This window comes from Monodon monoceros, unplaced genomic scaffold (genome assembly GCF_005190385.1).
Source record: "Monodon monoceros isolate NGI ecotype Baffin Bay Population unplaced genomic scaffold, NGI_Narwhal_1 Super_Scaffold_21, whole genome shotgun sequence".
Classification (NCBI taxonomy): domain Eukaryota; kingdom Metazoa; phylum Chordata; class Mammalia; order Artiodactyla; family Monodontidae; genus Monodon; species Monodon monoceros.
Window position 1 is genome coordinate 79802059 of NW_021703778.1, and position 19192 is coordinate 79821250.

General features: G+C 42.6%; 1 protein-coding gene and 1 non-coding gene across 5 annotated transcripts in view; one reads left to right on the top strand and one right to left on the bottom strand.

Moving 5' to 3' along the window:
- TBC1D2B (TBC1 domain family member 2B) overlaps positions 1-19192 on the top strand; it is an 87366-nt gene that overhangs the window by 18510 nt on the left and 49664 nt on the right. For 3 of the 4 annotated variants that reach the window (XM_029237341.1, XM_029237343.1, XM_029237342.1), the window contains exons 2-3: positions 1954-2107; positions 12050-12215. In XM_029237341.1, coding sequence (XP_029093174.1) covers positions 1954-2107; positions 12050-12215 — 320 coding nt within the window. Of the gene's footprint in view, positions 1-1953; positions 2108-12049; positions 12216-19192 lie in introns of those variants that run through there. The other variant, XM_029237344.1, reaches the window with a different exon arrangement.
- Positions 11081-11187, bottom strand: LOC114905251. Its single transcript, XR_003796113.1, has one exon. It is a non-coding gene; the product is annotated as a U6 spliceosomal RNA (small nuclear RNA).

Consider the following 19192-nt stretch of genomic DNA (forward strand, 5'->3'; position numbering starts at 1 on the left):
CCTGGTAGATAAATATTAATAGTAAATGTTCGTTGAATGTATGGATGAAATGATGGCTTGGCTGATAGTCGGAGGGCTTTTCTGTAAGAAACCCAGAGATCATGTAGCGAATGGTTTTCCTTACCAGGGCTGTGCCTGCAAGTGTCACTAAAAAGACTCCAGGTTGTAGCAAGAGCACTTTGCTTGTGGACAGTAGAGGTTTGGTCTCTGGCTTGTCACTTGCTGTCGGGCCTACAAAGCAGTTTTCCAGATTGCCTCTGACCCTGGGGTAGAATTTATAGGTGCCGAAACCACTGTGTCTGATGTCTGTACACCTTACTGGATGCCACTGGTTCCCATAATCATGCCGTGGCATCCTTCTCCTTGGGACTCCTTTTTGGGGGCAGCCTGGAGACCTGTGACCCACACCTGCCATCTAGTTTGTTTTTTGTAGCTAGGTTCATTGTTTTGGGTTCCCTCTGTATCTTGGTTGATTTTTTTTTTTAATGTTTGTAGTGAAATTCACTCTTTGTGGTATACAGTTCTTTGAGTTTGGACAGATGCGTAGAATCATGTATCTACCCCCACAGTCACGGTGCAGAATAGGTTGATTACCCAAAAATCCACTTGTGCTGCCCCTTTGTAGTCAGTCACTCCCTTCACCCAAGCCCTGGAAACCACAGGTTTGTCTTCTGTCCCTATAATTTTGCCTTTTCAAGAATGTCACATAAATGGTATTGTGCAGTATGTAGCCTTTTGGGACTGGCTTCTTTCACATATGCGTGTAATATTCATCCATGTTGTGTGAATCAATCGTTTGCTCCTTTTTATTGCTGAACAGTATTTCATGGTACGGATGTGCCACAGTTTATCTGTTCACCAGATGAAGGACATTTGGCTTGTTTTCACTTTTTGGCGATCATGAATAAAGCCTCTGAACACTTGCATGCAGGTTTTTGTGTGAATGTACATTTTTATTCCTCTTCATTGAATACCTAGGAGTGGGGTTGCTGGGTCACTTGGTAAGTGTATGTTTATAAGGAACTGCCAAACTGTTTTCCAAAGAGCTGCACCGTTTTACATTCCCACCAGCAATGAATGAAAGTTCCAGTTGCTCTGGATCCTTTCCAGCCTTTGGTATTATCAATTTTAAAAAATTTTAGCCATTGTAATAGATGTCCTCTCTAGTTTTTAATCTGCAGTTTTCTTTGCTCACTCTCCCAGTTGCTGACAGGATCTAAATACCATTATTTGATTTGATTTGGCAGGGATGTTATCCATACCCATGTGAGATTTGACTTCTTAATTTATAGGTGCTCAGAGTGAAAGGGCACTGGGGATATCAAGCCTTCCTAAAACCTTTTGAGGAAAATGTTATATTGTATCATTCTGTAATTTTAGAATTTAAAAAGATTTCTTATTATTAGGGTTAAATTCTTTATTTTAAAATTGCTATTTTCTTGACCAATTGTAGTGAACAAAAGTTACTAATCTTTTTTTTTTTTTTAAGAAGATGTTGGGGGTAGGAGTTTATTAATTTATTTATTTATTTTTGCTGAGTTGGGCCTTCGTTTCTGTGTGAGGGCTTTCTCTAGTTGCGGCAAGTGGGGGCCCCTCTTCATCGCGGTGTGCAGGCCTGTCACTATCGCGGCCTCTCTTGTTGCGGAGCACAGGCTCCAGACGCGCAGGCTCAGTAGTTGTGGCTCACGGGCCTGGTTGCTCCGCGGCATGTGGGATCTTCCCGGACCGGGGCTCGAACCCGTGTCCCCTGCATCGGCGGGCAGAATCTCAACCGCTGCGCCACCAGGGAAGCCCCCAAAGTTACTAATCTTGAAATTGAAATTTCTTTGACCTGTTCTTCTTACCTCTCCCTTTCATGTGGCAAGGTGTCCAGTCTGTCTTCACAAAACATAATTATTTTTTTAAGGTATGTTATTGGTGGCCATAACACTTTTTCCCCTTCCTTCTTTTTAGGCCCCTAATCGTCAACTCATGACTTACTGGTTACAAGAGCTTCAGCAGAAGAGATGGGAATATTGCAACAGTCTCGACATGGTAAAGTGGGACAGCAGGACCTCCCCAACTCCAGGGGATTTTTCTAAGGGTCTTGTGGCCAGAGATAACACAGGTAGGTCAGAAAGGGAGGGCACCTGTGTCAGTGCTTTGTGTATCGCCGTTTGACGTAGCAAGTCAGCTTAGCAGAGGAATTGAGAATGAAAATAATGGTGATGATCCCTTATAAATGGGCTGCATCCTATAGTTATTGAGGGCTTCCGTTTCCATGTACAGAATTGTATTCAAGCCCAATGACAACCTCAGGAGTAAGGCAAGGCTGGTGCTAAGCGTCCTAAAGAGATGGTACGGCTGAGAGCAGTGGGTCGTGAGTTGTGCTGAAGTCCAGTCTGACTCCAGGGCCAGCCCGCTCTCTACCCTGTCTGAAGGTGAAGCACCCAAACCCACAGCCCTGTGCACAGATATGTGTGCACACTGGCAAGATGTTCTCAAAGCACTCAGTGTGATTCAGTGATGCTTCTTGGGAAGATTTTAGCTATCAGACACTAATTCTGTTTTATCCTGGATCTGTGGTATTTCCATAACTCATGCTAATCCCTGGCTGATTGCAGTGTGGAGATGATGTGGTTTTATATTTGAATATCAAAAATTAGAACCCTGTGATCTCCTCATGACTGTCTGGTGGTGCTGAGCCTTGTTAACTGAAAGAACAGGACTATGGTTATACACAGACCACCCCTGACCCGGCGCCTGCAGGGACTACTGAGGTGGGGCTGTATCTGTGGTCCCTCTCGTCACACAGGGAGAAGAGCAGGCCCGGAAAAACCTGACCCCTGGGCCTTGAAGTAAGGCATGAAGAGGCCAGGCCATCACACCAGCATTTCTTAAGGACTGAAGGAGTGCATATTGGAATTCAGCCAGCATGGGCTAGTTCTCATGCCTGTAAGGAGGCGTGGTCCAAGCTTTGTAACACCTGCGGGACCTTCGCTCAGGAGGACACAGGCTACAGTCAAGCTCCCCGTAAATGAACGGTGGCATCGGCACATGTGCAGCCAACTTGTTTTGGAAACAAACGCCTTCTTGGACTTCCTAAATTATTTTTTTCCTCCAAATCCCTGTTTTCCTGCCAGCCTTGTTTTTACCAATCAGCAGGTTAACCCTCTGGTCAGTGAGAAATTACTATGTGTACTTCACTCCTCTTCCTATGCTGTGCTATGAGAGTTCTCAGGTCATTTTCATGGATGTCTTAACACGAATGACAGCAGGAGCTGAGAGGATGCCTCCAGTTTGGCTGAGAGGATGCCAGAACCCTCACTAAGTTTAGTTTGTACTTCTGCTCATTGATGACTTAGTTATTTAAAAAACCACTATTATAGTGCTTTTGATCAAAAGAAGCTCTATAACTCAGTATCAGTCGCTTGGAACGATTGGAAACCCTGCAGGGAAACCAGCAGTATTCATGGTGGTAGCTAGTGCCTTTGGCACAGACGATACTCACTTTGCCTCTGTTCCGTCTTTCTGAGGTCACCAAGCACTTCTCTCTAAGGGAGACTCAGGCATTAGACCGAGAGGAAGACCAAAGGAATGAAGCCCTGTGGTCTCTTTATAACACGCATCCTTCCTTCTTTTAAGCCAAAGTGCTGAGGCTAGGGAGCCGGCAAAAACACCTGCAGCCCGCATTTGGTTCTCTGCATTTGGTTTTGGGACTCTAGCCTGGGAATTTGGAGTTGGCACCCTCTGGTGTTTACTCATTCATTCAGCAAGTAGATGCCCATGATGGGCTTGGATCTCCCCCCTCACAGAGTTTCTAGTCAAGCAGAGTGAAGAAAAAGTGAGATCACATGAGAGGGAAGGTACAGGGTACCAAGTGCCATGAATGGGTTGAGCACAGCTTTGGGGTGGGTGGGTTCACTCTCTGAGACCTGAGGATGACCCGGAGTCAGGCCAGGTAAGAGGAGTGCAATGCCCTCCAGGAGCTGGAAGGAGGGTGTGGCCAGAGGGTGCCAGCAGTGAGCTGAGCCTGGAGGCACACCCAGGGCCAGGGTGGGAGGGGCCTGGACCTCTGGGTTTGGGGTTTTGGACTCTCCTAAGAGCAGTGGAATGCTCTTAAATGCTCTTAAAATTGCTATTTTCTTGACCACTTGTAGTGAACAAAAGTTACTTGAAGTCATCTTGAACAAAAGTTCAAAGTCATCTTGAACAAAAGTCATCTTGAAGATTTTATGTGCGGAACCGACTGTAATTTTGAACTTCTGCCAATTTTTATATAGCTTTTAAGAACAAATGATGAAACTTTGGATGACCAGGCAATTTTCAAGACTATAATTATTCAGGAAGTCAGAAAGTCTAAAGGGGGAAGACAAGAAGAAAAGGCTAGATTTTCGTCACCCTCCTTTTTTATCATCATTTTAGATAAAAATTGGTTAAAAGGTAAAATGAGTTAAGGTATGTGGTGGTGCTCTGTCGTGTTTCTGAAGCCATGCTTGTAATTATCTGCTCTGCTTATCCTAAATCGTGCTAACTCTAGCTAGGATTGAAGACAAATGTTTTATTACTCTGATTTACATTAAAAAATAAAACTTTTCCTACTGTCCTCTCCTTGTTACCCAGTTTTTGGTAACATTTTCATTTGTTGTCTAATGGGTGTCACCCATCAGTACCCTCCTAGCACTGAAATTCAACATGGGGAAAGATATAGGGAATTAACGTTTGACAGGCAGTTGTATCTTGGAAGGCAGCTCTCTCTGGTGGAAGGATCCCTGTGATCCTGGGTTTGAGTCTTGGCTTTGATATTTACTATTTGTCAGACTCTGAGTGAGTCATTTTCTCTCTAGTAAAGGGTAGCAAACCGCAGCCTGTGGAAATGAAGTTTTATCAGAATAAAGCACCACTCATTTATTTGCATATTGTCTGTGGCCGCTTTTGCACACCAGTGGTAGAGTTGAATAGTTGTCACAGAGACCATTTGGCTCACCAGTCTAAAATATCTACTACTGTCTGGGCCTTTAAGAAGAAGTTTGCTGACCCTTGCTGTGAAGTCTTGAGCATACCTCTCTTTTTGAGCCTCAGTTTCTTTATCCGTAAAATGGACATTGTTCATTCAGTCTTTCACTCCAGGCATTCTTGTATTCTAGGCATTTGTGCCAGTGCCTGGGATGTAAAGACAAATAAGTCATGGGTCATGTTCTCAAGGAGTGTGTGGTCTAGTGAGGGACCCAGACAGGTAAAGAGGCCTGCACAATGCAGTCTGGTAAGCACAGGGCCAGAGGTGAGCACAGGAAGCTTACCTGCGTGTGGGTGTTGGAGGGTAGGGTGTTGGTGGTGTCTGAGAAGGCTTCCTGGACTAGGAGAGGGCTGAACTGAGTCCTGAAGAGCTGGCCTTGTGAAGCAGGGAAAGGAAAGGCCTGGAGACCCTAGAGACCAGGGCCTGACCTGAAGGTAGAGAGTGTGGACAGGAGTGACAAAGAGAAAGTTGGATGGATGATCAGGGACCAGACCTGGAAGGGCTTATGCATTTGAGATGATTAACCATGGCCGAGTGGAAGAGAATGGATTCCTTGGCAAGACAAGAGGAAGGGAGACCAGTTAGAAGGCTGGTTGAGCCTAGAAATCATAGTATCCTTGAGTAGGGTTGCAGCAGAGAAGATGGAGAAAAGTGGGCAGAGTCGGGAGATTGTATGGTGGGAGAACTGGTGGATTAAAAGGTGGGATTAGCTTTGAGGGAGAGGGAAGGCAGAGGGTGCCATCCAGGTCCCAGGCCCAGGCAGTTGGCTGGATGGGATTGGAAGGAATACTAACAACAACCTTGTCCCCCACCCGTCCCCATCCCGCCAGTATTTCTGTTTTGAGGATCAGATGGGAAACTGCAGTGTTAAGTGTAAAGTGTCAAGTGTATTATGTATACACACGTATACATACATATATGATATTACCATTTTGAATCGGTTAGGATTATGTTCAGCCGCAATTAACAGGAAACCTAATAGGGACTTACAAATAGAGATTTATTTGTCTCATGATGGCAGTCCATAGCTGGCGAACCTCCTCCCCAGTGCCATTGAGGGACCCATTCTGTTCCCCAGCCTTAGAGTATTAGCTTCCCTCCTCGTGCTAGCTGCCTTTGGGAGTGGCACCTATATTAAAAAGGAGAAAGCTCTCCCAGAAACTCTTGCTTTATGCCTTATTAACTAGAACTGTGTCATGGAGACCCTGGAATGGAGTTTGAGGAGGCCAGTGTTTTAGCTGAGCGTGTGGCCGCCATCAAAACCAGGGTCTGTAAGGAAGAGCTAGAATGGGTATCAGATAGGCAGCTGGCAGTGTCACGTAACTGCCTACATTAAATTTGTTTTCAAGAGTTCATGTTTCTAGAGTAAGAATCTGTTCATCCGTGTGACTGCAATTTGCAGCCTCATACTAGTCAATCAAGTGTTAGAAAGTGAGATGACTTTGTTTTATCTGATCTATCTGCCTTCCATCTGCAGCCTGGCCTCTGAAAGTATGCCACGCCTCAGACACCACTCTGCTTGTCTTCCGTGTTTGGATAGATAAAGACTTAGTTTCAACACAAAAGGAATAATTTGCAAAGATAAAATCAAGAGTCTGCAGACCTTCATAGCTGTTGGGAATGAGGCAGCCAGAATCCAAAGGAGGCTTGTAGCGAGCTAATAGCCTCATTACAAGCTGTGTGTCCAGCACGTTCTGTTTACGTCATTTCCCATGTAAACTAATAGACAAACAAGTCAGGGATAACAAGACTTTGTTTTTTTAAGACTTCCTGAGAGTTCAGGAATACAAAAGCCCTCACCATCACAGGGGGAAAATGGTACAGTGAAGATGGTTTGAGGGAATGACCACACCTTTCCTTCTCTGAAGCAGCCTCGAGAGTAACTGCCACCCTCTCGGCTTGTGTGGGAGCAGGGGGAGGGGAAGGGAAGTGGCTGCTTGTTCCAGTCCTCCCCCAGTTTGAGCCGCGCTCTCTGTGCAAGTGCTGGAACTGGTGGGAGGGAAACCGTAGGGTGGGACACAGACCCCACATTAGCAAAGCCACAGGAATTCCATGGAATCATTTCATGTCACAGTTCCCTAAAGTCATCAAAGAAGCTGTGCTTTTATGTTATCCTGTTTGTAGAATACTACAAAATGCCATGTGGTGTTTTTTGTTTTTTTGTTTTTTAAAACGTCTTTATTGGGGTATAATTGCTTTACAATGGTGTGTTAGTTTCTGCTTTATAACAAAGTGAATCAGTTTTACATATACATATGTTCCCATATGTCTTCCTTCTTGCGTCTCCCTCCCTCCCACTCTCCCTATCCCACCCCTCCAGGCTGTCACAAAGCACCGAGCTAATATCCCTGTGCCTTGCGGCTGCTTCCGCCTAGCTATCTACCTTACTACGTTTGTTAGTGTGTATATGTCCGTGACTCTCTCTCGCCCTGTCAAAGCTCACCCTTCCCCCTCCCCATATCCTCAAGTCCGTTCTCCAGTAGGTCTGCGTCTCCACGTGTTGTTTTAAAGTGTAAGTCACGGTGATTAGCAGCCTTGTAGCTGAGAGGCAGCCTGATCTAGTGCAGAAAGCTGATGGAATGAAGGGCACACACTGTTTCCCTCTCTGGGAGCAAGATGCTGTCTCTGATTCCTTCTGGATGGAAGGTTCTGTGATTCCTAACGTCAGGCTGTGAAAGGGAGGGAGATGATGAGCAGGGTCAGATTCCAGCTGTGTCTCTGGGGGAGCCTCCTGAAGAAGGTCCAGAGGAGACGGTCCGTGGTGGGCTGGAGTGTGGTGCCTGTGGAGGCAGGCTGGGCCTGGCTCTGGGTGTGATGTGGCGCAGTGAACGGGGGGTGGGGGGGTGAGGGGGCGGGGGTTGGGCGGTGTGCTGGGGTGCTGAGCCGCTGCAGGAGTGCAGGGCGGTGGGAGAGGGGAAGAGAGGGAAGCCCTGGAGTCAGGTGTGCTCCCCACCCCTAGTGCAGGGGGTCTCTCAGAGGCAAGGTGGCAGGAGAGGGGCAGCCAGGAGGGATGATGGGCGTGGTTCCTTAGAGAACGACATGGGCCTGCTGCCTCCTGCGTGATTTCCTCAGCCTCCAGAAGGCCCTCCCTGCCGCACCACGGCAGTCGTTTATTCATTCCTTCAGCCATTTTACCAGCATTTATTGAGTCTCTCCTCTGTGGCTGCTGTTGGGTACGCAGCTGTTAGCAAATCAGGCTGGGGTCCAGTTCTCACAAGATTTACGTCCTTGGTGAGGCATGAGAGAGAGCAGACAGATGCGTAATTAGCCAGACAAGTGGACTGGCCCACGGGGGACGCTCAGACCCGGTGGCTTGCTGCCTCTTCCTTTTGGGGTTAGATGCACACTGTGTCCTTACTTGGAAGATAACTGTACCGCTCCTGACCACGCCTTCACAATCTGGGTTAAACTCACTTTGATAAAAAAGGAAAAAAAGCTTTTTCAGGTTAACCCTGCTCTGAGTGTCCTCCACCAGCTCACACTGGGGACTTGCAGGCTATCTTTTGCGGTATCTTTGAGACACATGGCAATGGCCTTTTCCCAGTGCTTTTCCCTCCTTTCTTGGAGGATGCTGCCTCTTGGGCACTCTGTTCTGCCCTCTGCGAGGTTGCTTGTGGTGGAGCTAGGAGCCGGAGAGGAGGGCAGACTCACGGAGGTGTCCAGATGTGAGCAGGAGCCTCCCTCTGTGGGCCCCACAGGGCCCCTGGTGTTAGAATGCGTTCAGCGGGAAGGACTCCTGGAGATCTGGGAATGGCCACGCCAGAATGGTAGAGGCTGTGCTAGAATCAGAACCCAGGAAATCTGTGGTCTAAAAGTCGCTCAGAGGTGTCATTTAGGCATTGGGAAGTGTTCAGAAATAACAGAGAAGGTCTGAACACCAAAACTCTTCAAGCACAGACTCTTTCCCCACTGCAGCTGCAAGATAAAGCACATGTTCATGAATCCAATCCATCCTCTTAAGGATTTCAAGGAAATACTGCCCTGTCCTAGTTTGTGTCCTTCTTGAGGCGGTTCCCTGAATGCTAATGTTAGGACATGTATTGAGGGGAAGCCAGCAGCTCTGCTTTTAATTAAGGAAATCTCATGTGGTCTTTTAACAACCAAAAACCAGACAAAACGATCTAGCTAAAACTGGGAAATGGCTTCTTTTTCACGTCAAACGATGACTTTTAGAAACGGTTTGTTTTGCCAACATCCTCCCTGGCCTCCGGTCCCTTTTCTGCACCCCACCCCCAGGGCCTGAGTTCCTCAGGAACCATTTCCAGTGTGGGTCCAGGGCTGCTGGCAGGCCTGGGCGTCCTGGTAACAGGTGCTTGGCTATGCGAGAGAGCTTGACAGTCTCACCCGCAGAGGGGCCGCTCCTCACCTTGCTGCCAACCCACACAGGAAGAAGGGGCTGGACTCTGCTCGAAACAGAAACAGGTGCAGTGCACTGTGTTTATTTCCTGGTTTGGTTTAGAGTTGTAATGCTTTGCCTGTGAGGGGTCTGCGAAAGACCAGCCTCCGGGAAGCCTGGGTGTCGGTTTTACCTTTGTCTGAAATAGAGGTGGTGCATCTGTGTGCCCAGTGACCGACACACACTCACAGATGTCGGATGCCTGCCTCTACCCAGTACAGTCACTGCACCCGCCATAAGGCTGTTGTCACTGCAGGAGCAGGTGACTGCCTTCTAGCCCCAGCTCAGGGCTTCTGTGTCCTGACAAATAAAGTAGGTAGAGGAAACTGGACCTGGTTAGTGGTGTTTGAACTTGTTTTTTGTTTGTTTATTGGAACTCTTTTTTTCCAAATGAAATCTCAAGAGGAACTCCAGGATATAAAAGAGTGAAAAGAGGAGCCACTGTGGTTGAAGCTGAGAGTGGGACCCCTTCCTTCTCTCCCTCTGAAAATCCCCAAGGCATCTCCTGGACCCTAAGGCTCAGAGGAGAGTCTGGATACCAGGGACTCGATGCATTCGGTGGTGACTTGGAGCTTAACATTTTATTATTTTATATCTTTCTCCTAGATGTGTTCTCCTTTAGGGCAAGAACACTCTCATTTTTTTTTTTTTTGTACTCCGAGCACCTAGTGCTTCATACACAGTGGTAACTTGAACCAAGAATCAGGAACCAGTGGTGGTTTGTAACTTCTGGCCTTCTTGACTTAATCTTATAATCCATTGCCAAGCCTATAGCTCTTCTGTCTCCCAACACACCCTCTTGCTTTTTCCACTTAGAACGCTACTATGAGCCAGGTGTTGACTCTCCTGGGCAGGTACCAGTTCCCCTCATGGATACACAGCAGTCATTTCGTGTCACAGCCAGCATACTTTTCCCAGTGTGTTCCCGGAGCCCTTGCCATGCTGACTGTGGTCAAGTTAGTGACCTGCCAACAAAGTGTGAGCCCATCATAAGGTGTTCCCGTTTGGAACATCAATTTTCAAGGGCCCCCGAGTCCAGGATTCCCTGTGCTCTGCCTTCTCTATGAGTGCTCGATGACCTTCACAGTGACCTGTTCTAAGTGAACTCAGGTTGTGTGCTCATCTGATTAGAAAGTAATTTTTTACTTGGTTATCAGTGTTCAGCGTTCCGTTCTGATTCTGTTTCCACTGAAGGAGTGATGGTTGATATTGCCAATGTAGGGATGCTTTATTCAAGGGGAGTATAGGTCAAATTGATTATTGTAAAACAATGTTAAATTCTGTTTACAAACATATATATTCTCTGAGAGATTATATCGTTTGGAAGAATACAAAGTATTTATTGTTGGATACATTTTATCAAAACTTTAGAAAAGTAAGTTTTTATTATGGGTCTTATGGGAAATTTTAAGCATATGCAAAGAGAGAATAACATAATATTACCCACATGTTTATTAGGTAGTTTCAACAGTCAGTATTTCATGACCCATCTTGTTTCACTGATATACTTACCCACTTAATTTTGTTATTTGGAAGCAAATAACATGTTATTTGAGGCAAATATTATTTATTTGTTAAATAACAAAATGTTATCTTTTTCTTTGAATTTTATTTTATTTATTTTTTTATACAGCAGGTTCTTACTATCCATTTTATACATATTAGTGTATATATGTCAATCCCAATCTAAAAATACAGAACGCTTCATGAATTTGCATGTCATCCTTGCGCAGGGGCCATGCTAATCTTTTGTGTATCGTTCTAGTTTTAGTATATGTGCTGCTGAAGCGAGCACCAAAATGTTGTTATCTTGAAGCAAATTCTGGGCGTCATATGTGCAACGTTAAATATTTCAAACATTTACATTTTATTTTAAGACTTTTTTGATGTGGACCATTTTTAAAGTCTTTATTGAATTTGTTGCAGTATTGCTTCTGTTTTTTTATGTTTTTTGGCCACGAGGCATGTGGGATCTTAGCTCCCCGACCAGGGATCAAACCCCCCCCCCCCCCCGCTGCAATGGAAGGCAAAGTCTTAACCACTGGACCCCCAGGGAAGTCCCTCAACCACTTACATTTTAAAGATACATTCTGAAATTTGATCATGCTTTAGCATCAATGCATTTGCCTATGAATTTACTGAACTGCTATCCTTTATATGCAAACTTATTTTTTCAGTGTCACTATTTGCGATCAGCAAGTATATATATATTCTATTCCCCTCACTTTCTTACAGAAAAGGGCATTAATGTAATCTGGTCTGCACTTCGCTTTTTTCACCTAACAGTTTATCCTGGAAATTGTGCCTTATCAGTATAGGTGAGTGGACCATGATCACAGCTTTATACCTGGTTTACTGATCTACAAGACAGCGGAGAAGAGCCCTAGCTGCTTCTTTCCCTGGGCCGATGCTGTTAACTTGGTGGTTTGAAGCATGTACCACCTCCCTTTGAGGACCATGGGTCTACTTTAGATGAAAATGGTTGCAGAACACGCTAGCCGCCTACAGATTGTGTTTTCATGTAGTACACATTAAAAATATACTATAATATATACTATATAGATTTTTATATAGTATATCAAGACAGTGTACTATGTAGGATATCTAGTTCCCTGTGGAAACTTGCAGTAACTGACACTTGTTTGCCTTTCTTTCAGATTTAATTAACCTGCACCCAAATGCTTCTGCAGAAAAAGCCAGAAATGTCCTAGCTGTGGAAACTGCCCCTGGAGAGCTGGTGGGAGAGCAAGCTGCAAATCAGCCCGCCCCAGGGCATCCAAATTCCATTAACTTCTCTTTGAAACAGTGGGGCACTGAGCTCAAGTGAGTCTTTGGAAAGCAGCATGTGAAACTGAAAATGGCTTATTTCTGATAATGTATATTATAATTTTATATATGAAATTATAAAACCACCTGACATTTGTGAAGGCTTTATCACAAGGTACTTTTGCATATTTTGTTATTTTTTTAGCTTGTATGGAATGACTATTCTGTGCCTGTTGCTGTGAAACACTTTCACACTCATGGTTTAATTGCTTGACTCTGTGAGGTAGGTCATATGGTTGACATTTTACAGAGAGAGCAGTTGGCTCAGGAAGAGTCCTTGTCTAAGGTCACAAGTCTCCCAGGCTACAGAGTTGAATGAGCATCACCACAATCAATTTGAGAACATTTTCATTACCCCAGAAAGAAACCCCAGGACCCGTTAGCAGTCCCTTCCCCTTTCCCCCAGACCTCTTCCTACCCGGCCCTTGGTAACCACTAATCTACTTTTTGTGTCAATGGATTTGCCTGTTCGGATATTTCATATAAATGACATCATACGGTATGTGATCCTCTATGTCTTGCTTCTTTCACCGAGCATAATGTTTTAAAGGTTCATCCATGTTGTAGTACATATTAGTACTTCATTTCTTTTTTTGTTGTTATAAATTTATTTTTAGCTGCGTTGGGTCTTCGTTGCTGTGTGCGGGCTTCCTCTAGTTGTGGCGAGCGGGGGCTACTCTTCATTGCAGTGCGTGGGCTTTTCATTGCGTTGGCTTCTCTTGTTGCGGAGCATGGGCTCTAGGCACACGGGCTTCAGTAGTTGTGGCTTGTGGGCTCTAGAGCGCAGGCTCAGTAGTTGTGGCGCATGGGCTTAATTGCTCCATGGCATGTGGGATCTTCCCAGACCAGGGCTCCAACCCGTGTCCCCTGCATTGGCAGGCGGATTCTTAACCACTGCGCCACCAGGGAAGTCCCTATTTCTTTTTATTGAGCAATAAGATTCCATTATATGGGTATACCACATTTTGTTTATCCATTCTTCAGTTAAGGGAAATTGGGGTTCTTTCCACTTTTTGGCTACTATGAATACAGCTGCTATAAATATCTGTGTGCAGGTTTTATGTGGACATAATTTTTCAACTTCCTTGAGTAAATACCAAGGAACACGATTGCTGGATCATATGGTAAGAGTATGTTTAGTTTTGTAAGAAACTGCCAGTCTTCTGAAATGTACCACTTTGCCTTCACTTCTACCAGCGATGAATGAGAGTACCTGTTGCTCCACATCCTTGCCAGCATTTTGTATTGTCAGATTTTTGTCGTATCATGCCATATGATGTGATGCATTTTTCATGTCCTTATTTGCCACCTCTGTATCTTCTTTGGTGGAGTGTCTGTTAACGTCTTTGGCCATTTTTTAACTGGGTTGCTTGTTTTCTTATTATTGAGTTTTAAGAGCTCTTTGTATATTTTGGGTAGCAGTCCTTTATCAGATGTGTTTTTTGTAAATATATTTTCACAGTCTGTGGCTGTCGTTTAATTCTCTTATATTGCCTTTCACAGAACAGAAGTTTTAAATTTTAATCAGGTTCAGCTTATCAATTATTTCTTTCAAGATTGTGTCTTTGACCATACCCAAGGTTGTGTAGGTTTTCTTCTGTGCTAACTTGTAGGAGTTCTATAATTTTGAGTTTTACATTTATGTCTGTGATCCATTTTGAGTGAATTTTTGTGACGTGTGTAAGATTTGTGTCTAGATTCTTTATTTTGTATGTCGATATCTAGTTGTTCCAGCACCGTTTGTTGAAGAGGTTATCTTTGCTCCATTGTATTGTCTTTGCTTTTTTGTCAGAGATCAGTTGACTGTATTTATGTGATTCTATTTCTTGATTCTCTGTTATGTTCCATTAAGGTATTTGTCTATTCTTTTGCCAATACCACACTGGCTTGATTACCATAGCTTTATAGTAAGCCTCAAAGTAGAGTACTGTCAGTCTTCCAGCTTTGTTCTTCTTCAGTATTGTGTTGGATATTCTGGGTCTTTCCCCTCTTCATGTAAACTTTAGAATCAGTTTGTCAATAACCACAAAATAACTTGCTAGGATTTTGATTGGGGTTGCATTGAATCTATAGATAAAATTGGGACGAACTGACAATGTTGAGTCTTTCTATTCATGAGTGTGGAATATCTCTCCATTTATTCTGTTCTTCTTTGATTTCATTCATCAGAGTTTTGTGGTTTTCCTCATACAGATCATATATATATATATACTTAGATTTATACTTAAGTACTTTGCTTTCTTGGGTGCTATTGTAAATGATATGGTGTTTTTAATTTCAAATTCCACTTGTTCATTGTTGGTATATAGGAAAACAGTTGAATTTTGTATATTAATCTTATATTGTGCAACCTTGCTGTAATCACTTATTATTTCCAAGAGTTTTTTGGTTAATTCTTTCAGATTTTCTACATAGATGGTGTGTCATCTATGAACAATTTTATGTCTTCCTTCCCAGTCTTTTTAATTTCTTTTCTTTGCCTTATTGCATTAGCAAGGACTTCCAATACGGAGTTGAAAAGGAGTGGTGAGAGGGGACGTCGTTACCTTGTACCTGATCTTAGTGGAAATGCTTCAGGTTTCTTACCATTAAGTATGATGTTAGCTGTAGGCTTTTTGTAGATAGTCTATCAAGTTGAGAAAGTTCCCTCTATTCCTAGTTTACTGAGAGTTTTTATCATGAATGGGTGTTGGATTTTGTCAGATGCATTTTCTGCATCTGTTGATAGGATTATGTGATTTTCCTTTTCTAGTCTGTGTTGTGATGGATTACAATAATTGATTTTAGTTTTTAAATTTATTTATTATTTTTGGCGGTGTTGGGTCTTCATTGCTGCACACGGGCTTTCTCTAGTTGCGGCGAGCGTTCTCATTGTGGTGGCTTTTCTTGTTGCGGAGCACAGGCCCTAGAGCGCGGGGGCTTGAGTAGATGCGGTGCATGGGCTCAGTAGTTGTGGCTCGTGGGCTCTAGAGCACAGGCTCAGTAGTTGTGGCACACGGGCTTAGTTGCTCTGTGGCATGTGGGATCTTCCCGGATCAGGGCTCAAACCCATGTCCCCTGCATTGGCAGGTGAACTCTTAACCACTGCGCCACCGTTAGAATGTTGAATGAGTCTTGCATACCTTGGATAAATCTCACTTTGTTGTGAAGTATAGTTTTTTTATACATTTTTGAATTTGATTTGCTAATATTTTGTTGAAGATTTTTGTATCTGTGTTCCTAAGAGACATTGGTCTGTAGTTTCTTTTTTTATTCTTTTTTTGGTTTGCCATTAGGGGAATTCTGCTCTCATAGAATGAGTTAGCAAGTATTCTCTCTGCTTCTATCCTCTGAAAGAGATTGTAGATAATTAATATAACTTCCTGAGACTTCCCTGGTGGTCCAGTGGTTAAGACTCTGTGCTCCCAGTGCAGGGGCCTGGGTTCAATCCCTGGTCAGGGAACGAGATCCTGCGTGCCACAACTAAAGATCCCGCATGCTGCAACTAAAGGTGCCTTATGTGGCAACGAAGATCCCGTGTGCTGCAACTAGGACCCAATGCAGCCAAATAAATAAATAAATATTTTAAAAATTAGTATAGTTTCTTTCTTTAATGTTTGGTAGAATTCATCAATGAACCCGTTTGGGCCTGTACTTTCTGTTTTGGAAGGTTATTATTGATTCCATTTTAAAAATAGATATAGGCCTATTCAGATCTTTTATTTCTTCTTGTGTGAGTTTTGGCAGATTGTGTCTTTCAAGGGATTGGTCCATTTCATCTAAGTTACCAAATTTATGGACATGGAGTTGTTCGTTGTATTTCTTGCGTATCCTTTTAATTTCCGTGGAATCTGTGGTGATTTTCCCTCTTTAATCTCCAATATTAGTAATTGGTGTCATTTCTTTTTTCCTTAGTTAGTCTGGCTAGAGGCTTATCACACTGATTGATCTTTTCAAAGAACCAGCTTTGGTTTCATGATTGTTTTTTTTAACATTTATTTAATTTATTTTTTGGCTGCGTTGTGTCTTAGTTGCGGCACTAGGGATCTTTCATTGTGGTGCATGGGCTCTTCGTTGCAGTGTGCGGGCTTCCCTCTAGTTGTGGCCTGCGGGCTCCAGAGCACATGGGCTCTGTAGTTGCAGCACGTGGGCTCTTTAGTTGTGGTGTGTGGGCTTAGTAGTTGAGGTGCACGGGCTTAGTTGCCCCACGGCATGTGGGATCTTAGTTCCCTGACCAGGGATCGAATTGGCATCCCCTGCATTGCAAGACAGATTCTTAAGCACTGGACCACCAGATAAGTCTCTGGTTTCATTTTTTTCTGTATTGATTTCCTGTTTTCAACTTTATTGATTTCTGCTCTACTTATTATTATTTATTTTCTTCTGCTTACTTTGGATTTAATTTGCTCTTATTTTTCTAGTATCCTATGGTAGAAACTTGGATTATTAATTTTAGATCTTTTTTCTTTTCTATTATATGCATTCAGTGCTATAAATTTCCCTCTAAGCTCTGCTTTTGCTGCATCCCACAGATTTTGATAATTTATGTTTTCATGTAGTTCAGAATATTTTAAATTTTCTCTTGAGATGTCTTCTTTGACTCCTGTTAGTTGGAAATGTGTTGTTTAATCTCCGCATACTTGAAGATTTTCCTATTACCTTCTGTTACTGATTTCTGGTTTAATTCCACTGTGGTCTGAAAGCAGATGTTGTATGATTTCTGTTCTTTAAATTTGTTAAGGTGTGTTTTATGGCCCGGAATGTGGTTTGTCTTGATGAATGGTCCATGTGAGGAAAATGTATATTCTGCTCTTGTTGGATGAAGTAATTTATAGATATCATTTACATGAAGTTGATTGATGGTGTTCAGTTTGACTGTGTCCTTATTGATTTTTTGCCTGCTGGATTTGTCTATTTTGGATAGAGGGGTGTTGAAGTCTCCATCTATGATAGTGGATTCATCTATTTCTCCTTTCAGTTCTATCAGTTTTTGCCTCACATAGTTTGATGCTCTGTTGTTAGGCACATACACATTAAGAATTGTTATGTCTTCTTGGAGGATTGACTGCTTTATCATTATGTCATGCCCTTCTTTATCCCTGATAACTTCCCTTACTTTGAAGTCTACTCTATGCGAATTTAATATAGCTCTCCTGCTTTCTTTTGATTGGTGTTATTTAGCACAATATATTTTTCTCTATTTACTTTAATCTATTTGTGTCTTTATTTAAAAGTGGGTTTCTTGTAGACAACATATAGTTGTGTGCTGATTTTTGATCCATTCAGACAATTTCTGTCTTTTAATTGCCATATTTACACCATTGACATTCAAAGTGGATATTGATATAGTTGGATTAATATATACTGTATTTGTTACTGTTTTCTATTTGTTGTCCTTGTTCTTTATTGCTATTTTTGTCTTCCACTCTCTTAACTGCCTTTTGTGGTTTTAATTGAGCATTTTATATGACTCCATTTTCTCTCCTTTCTTGGCATATCAGTTATACTTTTTTTTCTTTTTTCTTTTTTTTTACTTTTTTAGTGGTTGCCCTAGAGTTTCCAATATGCATTTACAACCAATCCAAGTCCACTTTGAAATAATGCTATCCACTTCACAGTTTGTGTGAGTACCTTATAACAACAAAATAATCCCAGGATCCTCCTCTAGACCCTTATATCATTGCTGTTATTCATTTCACTTATAAATAAAGCATACATAGCACATATATACATAATATGTATACATAAGCATACATAATATATGCATAATATAAGCTTGCACATATGTAAAATGTACATCAGTATACCATACATAACATGTATACATAAGTGTACATTGTTGGTATTATTATCTTGAACAAACTGTTACCTATTAGATCAGTTAGAATAAGAAAAATAAAAGTTTTCATTTTACTTTCACTTATTCCTTCCTCAGTAATCTTCCTTTCTTTATGATAGATCTGAGTTTCTGACCTATATTATTTTTCTTCTCTCTAAAGAACTTAATACTTCTTGCAAGGCAAATCTACTAGCAACAGATTCCCTCAATTTTTTTTTTTTTGGTCTGAGAAAGTATTTTTTTTATTCTCCTTTTCACAGTTTACAGAATTCTAAGTTGGTGGGATTTTTTTTCTCTCAACACTTTACATATTTCAGTCTACTATTTGCATGGTTTCTGAGGAGAGGTCAGATGTAATTATCTTTGTTCCTCTATAGGTAAGGTAGTTTTTTTCCTCTGACTTCTTTCAGAATTTTTTATCTTTGATTTTCTGTAATTTGAAAATGGTATGCCAAGGTATGGGCTTTTTGGCATTTATCCTGCTTGGTGTTCTCTGAGCTTCCTGGAGCTGTTCTGTGGTTTGGTGTCTGAGGTTAATTTGGGGAAATACTCCATCATTATTGTTTCAAATATTTCTTCTTTTCCCCTCTCTTTCTTCTACTTCTGATATTCCCTTTATGAGTATGTTACACCTTTTGTGGTTGTCCCATAGTCCTCAGATATTCTGTTCTTTTTTCTCTCCTTTTTTTTCCCCCCCAGTCTTTGTCCTCTTTGCCTTTTAGTTTTGGAGGATCCTATTGAGATATCTGTATGCTCAGAGATACTTTCCTCAGCTGTGTCCAGTCTACTAATAAGCCCGTCAAAGGCATCCTTCATTATTTTTGCAGTGTTTTTTTTATCTCTGGCATTTCTTTTTGGTTCTTTCTTAGAATTTCCATCTCTGCTTACACTGCCCATCTGTTCTTGCATGCGGTCTACTTAATCCATCAGGGCCCTGAGCATATTAATCATAGATGTTTTAAATTTCCCGCCTGATACTTCCAGTATCCCTGCCATGTCTGGTTCTGATGCTTGCTTGTCTCTTCAAACTGTGGAGGCTTTTGCCTTTTGGTATGCCTTGTAATTTTTTGTTGGTAGCTGAACATGATGTTCTAGGTAAAAGGTAACTGCTGTAAATAGGCTTTTAGTAATATGGTGATGAGGTGTGGGAGGTGAG